Genomic DNA, 7597 nt, shown 5'->3' with positions numbered 1-7597 from the left:
AATAAGTTTATCTTTAATTTTATTGTAAGGTTTTATTAATTAGCCATTTAATAAATTAAATCCTTGTGCAATTTTTGTTTCTTTGAATGAAAATACCAAACAGCTTATTTTCACATATAAAAATTTTAAAAAATAAAAAATAAAAAATATTTCTCTCTTAATGATGAAATAAATATTTATAAAATTATATAAATTTATATAATTAATTAAATATATTATTTTTGACATACGTTGTAGGTACTAATATCTTCTTTATACATAATTGATTTTCAAATCTAACCTTTTTTCAAAGACAAATTTTTCTTTAAAGGACTTTTTTTCATAGTTTTTTCTTAATAAAATATTAATAACGACTTCCATAAAAATATTTTTGTATCATATTCATGGTGATTTCGGTTGTGAGATCCTTAAAAATCGATTTCATTGCATGGGCGTGAATTTTTTGGGATGAAATTATGAAAAAGTGAGTAAAATGTAGATCGAAGACGAGCATAGCTTACAATGATGGAAAGAAAGATAAATCTGAGAGATAAAAGCAAAAGAGGAAAAAGATGGTCCAAATTCAAAATATTTGCAAACAAGATGCCAAAATTGAACAAACCAACAAACCTTCGAACTCTAACTTCGCTTTTCAAATGTTAACGAAGATCACCAGTTTTAAACTAATTGACATTTTAAGTAGTAAAAGAATAAATAGTAGCCATTTTTATTCTAAAGACACCACAAAAACCCAACTCATCAAAATAATGAAGATAAAGTATAAAGTCTAAACTCATCAAATTGACTAATGAAGCCGAACCTGCAAGACTACACGAAACAACATACAAAACAATTGTTACGTTTGGTTCACAAACAACACCACCCCTATTTTTACCTACTTGCAACCCAATACACACTAGTGCAAAAATTATATTTAAAATCAGAGTTTTAAGACCGGTTACCTTGTAACTGATCTTAAAAGTGACGCGGTGACAATTTTATAACCGATCTTGAAAAATGCTACTTTTAAAATCGGTTATTTCAGAAATAACCGATTTTAAAAGTCTCGTCAGAAACCTTTTATATTTCCCTCCAATCTCATTCTCTTTAATCTTTCCCTCCATTCGTTTTTTAAATCTCTCTCTTGCGCTCTGATTTTCTAAAGAGGTAAATTTCGTTATTGTTTTCGTTTTCATTTTCCTCTTCTTGTATCTCTTTTTGTTTTCTCATGTTGTTCTGTTGTCTCTATTTTCGTTGTAGGTTCATTTTGGGTAAATTTTGAATCTGGAACTAGGGGTGGGCATGGATCGATTTTTTTAAAAAACCGATCCAAACCGATCCGATCCGCTTTTAAATGGATTGGTTTAGTAGATTCCGATCCGATCCGGTTTACTGATCCAATTTTGAACCGAACCTAATTAATGGATCGGATAGCTGATCCAGATTTATGAATTAATTCATTTCCAAAATGGATTGGATAAAAACCGATTTAAAACTGGTTTAAAACCGGTTTTTTGAAACCGGTTTTTGAAACAGATTTTTAACCAGATTTTTTTAACCAGATTTTAAGAATTACAACTCACACCATATAAGATTTTATCAAATATTTTGAGGGTTCTGCTAATATTATCCCTAAGCACTTCTTATAAACCTCTTTCCATCAATTTATGTATGATGTATAAAACTATAAATAGAAAACATTAAGAATTAAGACAGCAAAATGAAGAATTAACGTAAATTTTCTTGACGAGTCTGACGATTAAGGATTTTCAGTGAATTTACAACTATCTGATTGGCTATAAACCACCAGTCACTAGACTAAACTTCTATTTCGCGATCCTTATCATTGAGATTTGGCGTGTTTAATTCCTTCCCACAACTCAAATAGCTCCCTTTTCATCCAAGAGATCACGATTATAGGTCCCAGAGTAGAAGGCACCTACATAAACCAACAAAAAATAATATTGTAACAAGTGAAACCAAACAGTATTTTTTTTCCGAATCAACATACCACATTAAATACTTAAACACCTAATCACGAAATTAGGTGTACCAGAGTTTGAAAGAGTAATTTATAAATTAACGTAGGAGTCAGCTTTTATGTCCAGTTTGGATCTATTTAACGTAACCCAATAAAATCATAAACTCAAGTCAAACTCATATCTTTGGTGCACTCGTACCAAGGAAAAGTAAAAATATCCCAAGTGTTGTCTGGTGGGAACATTTTCAGGCAAAACAAGATCACTAGGCAACTTCAGGAGAACACTCTTTGGGGCTTATTAAACTCCAAATTTCACAAACAATTCAAAAATCAAAAAAGTATTAACATAACCAAAGCATAAGAGTTGTTAAATTGTATAGCATCGATCTCAGAATAGATAAAAACTTGAATAACAAAGAAACTGAAGCCTAAATTTCTAATTCATGCAACTACCTAATTGTTTCTAAAGCATAAATACAGTGATAATCATATTCAACATTGCACCAGATCGGGAAATAATATAATAACATCCTCAAATCTCAGTTTCAGGTTGCACAACACAAATCAGAAAAGTAAAGGGCATTCATTTCATTATTTATTACCTTGACATAATAAGCCTTCTTGATCTGCAGCAGATGCATCAACATTGACACCTAACATGTCATAGTAGGCAATGTCCTTCACCATAGCTTGTGACAATCGAATAACAATTCACACCTTCAAATTAAGCAAATTGAATAAATGCCAAAAGGGGGCAAAAAATTACAAATTAAAATAAATAGTTAGCAGCATGGTATCAATAGAAAACACTAGAACATTAAGAAAGTTAAAATGGTCGTTAAATAATTTGCTAACACAAATTTTGGAACCAACCCAGAAAAAAAAATGGAATAAGTTTCGAACTTGAGATATAGAGAGTTAACAATTCGAAGGAACCTCGGATTTCAATCATCTCCAAGTGTAACAGAGGAGGCTGAATAAGTAATGTCTGGTGGGGAAACAATTGCTGCAAAATAAAAAAAAAGGTTATCAATTATTGATCAAATTATAATAAGTATATAATACAATAATGCAGTATAAAATAGATCTAGCTTATTACTTTGTTCAAATTTCTCCAACTCTTCAAAATCCCCATTTTCATTTGAAAACAATGGTAGCTGTGTTCTTTTAAGCCAATCTTGTGTGCAAATAAGTGCTTTTACCATTCTAGGCGTAAGAGAACTACGATATGGATCAAGAACTCTTCCTCCAGTACTAAAGGCAGATTCAGAGGCCACTGTAGAAACAGGTATAGTAAGCAAATCTCTAGCCATTTTTGAAAGAATTGGAAGTCTACCTGAGTTGAGCTTCCACCAATTCAAAATATCCAAATCTACGTAACTCTCTTCTAAGGCTTCCTCCAAGTATTTGCTTAATTCAGATTTATTAGAGCTAGTTCTTTGAAAAAAATGGTTATAACCATAAGGGTCATCACTACCTCCTTCATTGAATCGAGCTTCTTGTGAGTTAACTTTTATTTCATCTCTTCCACCATTATACTCTTGAAAAAGTAACTTCAAACTAGACTCCACTTTTTCTTTTAAATTAGATGCCACCTCACCATCAAAATTTTGACTAATCAACCAATGCATGAACTGTAATTTGTATCCTGGATGCAACACAAGAGCAATAAGTAAAAACATATTTAGACGATCAACATTGCCCCAATACTTATCATATTTCTTCTTCATATTTTCTGCCATAATGCATACATTTATATCCCTAGAATTGCACATTTGGCTGATCTTCTTTCCAATTCCAAAGACCTCAAACATGTATATATTGCTAGTTACATAAACTGAGCCAGACATGCGCAAAGTAGCATCATAAAATAATTTCAGAAATGGTAGGATTGCACGCACAAATTCCCAATCAGCATATGAAGGAACACCTTTTACCTTTTCTAACTCTTCGATATACTTCTTATCTTGCATCTCAAGCTCTTCAAAAGCCTTGTGAAGTTTCAATGCAGCCTCTAACATTAAGTAGGTAGAATTCCATCTGGTTTCCACATCCAAGCAAACAAGGCCTTTGTATTCAATATTTTGTTTCTTAACACATGTCTTGAATTTAGCCAACCTAGAAGGGGAAGATCGTACATATTTTACAGCACCGCGAATTCTCAAAATAGCATCAATGTTATCCTTGAAACCTTCTTTCACAATCAAATTCAAAATATGGGCACAACAACGCATGTGAATATAATCTCCCTTCATAACCAAACTATTCCAAGAAATTAACCTTTTTTTTTAGATATTGGATTCCAACATCATTTGACGAGGCGTTATCAACTGTCAAAGTAAGAACACGATTCAACCCCCATTTACTCAAGCAATGTTCAACCTTTTTAGCCATGGTCTTTCCTGTGTGACTAGTGACTTGACAAAAGTTTAACACCTTCTTTTGCAGCTTCCAATTGTTGTCAATGAAATGAGCAGTCAAGCACATATAACTCAAATTTTGAGATGAAGTCCATGTGTCTGTGGTGAGGCAAACCCTTTGACAGTTTTGAGAAATAAATTCCTTCAAAATTTCTCTTTCACTATCCCAAAGTTTATAAATATCACATGTTAGGGTAGTACGAGATGACATTAAGAGAGGGTGCTACAATGCTTAAAAACTCACGAAAAGCTTCATGCTCGATACATCGAAATGGGAGCTCCATTGCCACAAACATTTTGACAATTGCAATTCTCAATGCTTGTTGGTCAATTTTGGGCCTAGCCAATGAAGGGGAAGAAACCATGGTTCCAGATGAGTCTGATTTTTGCTTCTTGCTCAACATGTTATTTGATATACCCTTGCATCTACGTAAATGATTTCGCATAGCACTTGTTCCATTCTCAAACCTATAATCAATGTACCACAATGGTTACATTTAGCTCTCTTATCTATGTTGGGCTTTGGCTCCTCAATAAAGTGATTCCATACATCAGATCGATTCTTACGCCCTTCAGAATCACGAGGCGGTAACATTTGTTCAGCTACATGTTCTATAGTGTCAGAAACTAAAGTTTCATTTAGCTCAGCCATGTAGTTGTTCTACAATAGAAAAGAAAAATAGGATGTAATTTTTTTGTGGTAAAAAATTACATGGAAATTTGACTGTAACCAAGCAAGAGTGTAAGACAAAAACCTGTAAAAGAAGTATTCTAAGAGTTGCTGAACCAAATCTTGTGAGAAGTTCACCTTTCTCTTCAAGAAGCTAAAAATATATGCATGAAACCAAAGCACCAAAAGCTGCCAGTAATATTGAATCACAATCCAAGAAAAAAACTAGCTCCAAAGTACCCAATACTAAAAACAACCTCTCACTACCCAATACTAAAAACAATTCAACTGGTTCTTCTTTGTGCATATTTTACTGTCAGGTTGTAATCATGTGCTAGAACTAGAAGATGTCAAAATTTGTTTATTGAACGATTAATTTTATTTCAGATTATAGATAAATTAAAAGTGATAGGGGGGTAAAGACTTACAAATCAGTCAAGTTAGTCAACTTGGAAAGCGCAGGTGGTAATGCTCCTGTGAATGCATTGGATGACAGAATGCTAAACAAACATGATTTACTCATGTTAAAAACACTAGAATAATATGTTTGGGGGGGTGGGGAATAGAAGCAGATATTGTGATTCCAATAAGCAGACAAAGAAGGTCAAAAGAATTACAGTTTTTCTAAATTGTTCAACTTCTCAACCGTCGTTGGAATGAGGCCTGAAAATTGATTTCCTTCAATACTCCTGTGATATTCACACAAATATTTAAATGAAACAAAACTACGGAAATAAATTGGAAATTACACTAAATTCGCAATCTGGGATCTTAACCAATTTCTCAGTCTTTGAAAAACGTTATATTTATGACTATGCTAAGTGATTGAGTCAACAAACAATTCATTTGAAAATAAAGAAATGATTTCAACATACAAGTTTTTGAGGGTTGTAATATTGGTGAGAACTTTGGGGAATGGCCCTGATAATCTGTTTCCCATCAAAGAGCTGCATATTCAATTAACAAGAATCTTTAACATCACGCTCAAGTTGTTTACATAATTACATAAAAAGAAGAAATTGAAGAGACAATGCAGAGAAACCAAAGGATGCAAAGCAAAAATTCTTACAGCTCAATCAAGCTCATGGTAGACCATTGTGGTGGTATTGAACCAGTGATGATGTTACGACTAAGGTCCCTGTTTCAGAGTGTAAGACAAAGTTAGTGAATTCTGAATATGGGGTGATGCAGTGCTAATTGTTTCTCTCCTTCCAATTGTCATGTTACTCTTTAGTAAAAATTAGGCTAAAATTATCCCCAGTTACTTTAATCAAATGAATCTTACCACCGTGTAAAAGGGAATATACAAATTCTTTTCAGGCCACCCCAGATCCTTGAATCAGGATTAATAAGGGAGAAAACAGAGGATTTGAAAATAATAAAGGAACAAAAGGGGGAAAGCATAAAGCTCATGGAGAATCAACAATGAAATCAAGTTAAGAGGAGAAAATTATACAGTTTTAGAAAAAAGAAAGAACTGAACCAAAACCAAAACCCATTACCCAAACACCCCAATCGAAGAAAAAATGTGGAGAATCGACGAACTCACCGGAATAGTTGAGAACTTTAGACAAAAAATTAGGGATTTCTAGGGATTTTGTATAATGAACCTGCAATGCAACGCAAGGAACTCAGAAGAGTGCAACGCGCCGCGTCGGAGTACCCACTAGCCGCGTAGAACTGGAGCACGAGTCTGGAGCAGGAGCAGTTGGTAGAAAACAAACTGGTTTGGTTAAAATGGATTTTTTAAAGGATATGATCCGAAACGTTTTAAATATACTGGTTTGGTTAATTGGTTTTTTTAAATTGGTTCGGTTCGGATATTTTATATTTGGATCAGTTATTTTCTGGATCGGTTCGGTTTAATTTTAAATGGTTCGGTTCGGTTCGGTTTTTTTGCACACCCCTATCTGGAACGGCCCGTGCTGCAAGGAGAACGGCCCGTGCTCCTTTCGGTACGGGCTGTACTGCAAGGAGAACGACTCGTTCTCTTTTCAGTACGGGCCATACTGCATGGAGAACGCCTCGTTCTCCTAGGAGCACGGCCCGTTTTCCTTGCAGTACAGCCCGTACTGGAAGGAGAACGGGTCGTTCTGAGTTACGTTCTTCAATTCGTGTTTTTACAATCTGGAATGACCCGTTCCAGTTTAATTTCTTTTTTTTGACCAACCCTTTTAAGATCGGTTATAAAACAACCGATTTTAAAAGTAAACTTTTAAAATCGGTTATTTAAACGATTTGAAAAGTCTAACTTTTAAAATTGGCTCTTTTAAAATCGGTTACGGAACTGATTTTAAAAGTCAAAAATAACCTATTTTAAAAGCCTTTTTTCCACTATTGAAATCATTGAATAATGATATATGGTTTCTCCTATTTTTATTTTTATTTTTATTTTTGCCATATAAGAAAATCGGGTGTTTAAAATACTTTAAAATATATTTTGATAGAAAGAAAATAAGTAAAAAGTAGGAGGGATAGTGAAAATGAGTTCAATGGTTTAGTAGATGCAAAATGCAGAGTGATGGATAAAAAAGTGGTCTGCAGAAG

At 33.6% G+C, this 7597-nt stretch overlaps 1 protein-coding gene across 2 annotated transcripts; it reads right to left on the bottom strand.

The window, feature by feature from the left end:
* Positions 1-1700: 1700 nt before the first annotated feature.
* On the bottom strand, positions 1701-6791 carry LOC109812000 (zinc finger BED domain-containing protein RICESLEEPER 2). Of its 2 annotated transcripts, none has more exons than XM_083076247.1 (10): positions 6661-6791; positions 6120-6188; positions 5926-5997; positions 5668-5739; positions 5479-5550; positions 5136-5239; positions 3060-5041; positions 2897-2966; positions 2563-2677; positions 1701-1918 (listed from the first exon to the last, which is right to left on the bottom strand). In XM_083076247.1, exons 7-8 carry the CDS (start codon positions 4213-4215, stop codon positions 2905-2907), a joined length of 1218 nt encoding a protein of 405 aa, XP_082932373.1. In that variant the 5' UTR covers positions 4216-5041; positions 5136-5239; positions 5479-5550; positions 5668-5739; positions 5926-5997; positions 6120-6188; positions 6661-6791; the 3' UTR covers positions 1701-1918; positions 2563-2677; positions 2897-2904. The 2 variants fall into 2 exon arrangements, with proteins under 2 accessions (XP_082932373.1, XP_082932374.1); XM_083076248.1 differs by having other exon boundaries at positions 6600-6777.
* Positions 6792-7597: the final 806 nt, after the last annotated feature.

The sequence above is a fragment of the Cajanus cajan genome, chromosome 1, assembly GCF_000230855.2.
Source record: "Cajanus cajan strain Asha chromosome 1, NIPB_CcT2T_4, whole genome shotgun sequence".
NCBI lineage: Eukaryota > Viridiplantae > Streptophyta > Magnoliopsida > Fabales > Fabaceae > Cajanus > Cajanus cajan.
Note: the sequence above shows the minus strand (reverse complement) of the source record. Positions and strands in the feature narration are given on the sequence as shown.

What these genes read in the sequence shown, in the direction of transcription:
- LOC109812000 (XM_083076247.1), bottom strand. Translation starts at nt 4,215, where the DNA reads ATGAAGGGAGATTATATTCACATGCGTTGTTGTGCCCATATTTTGAAT. An exon ending in GTTGGAGAAATTTGAACAAA is followed by an intron (nt 2,967 to 3,059) that starts GTAATAAGCTAG and finishes TTTATTTTGCAG; the next exon opens with CAATTGTTTCCCCACCAGAC.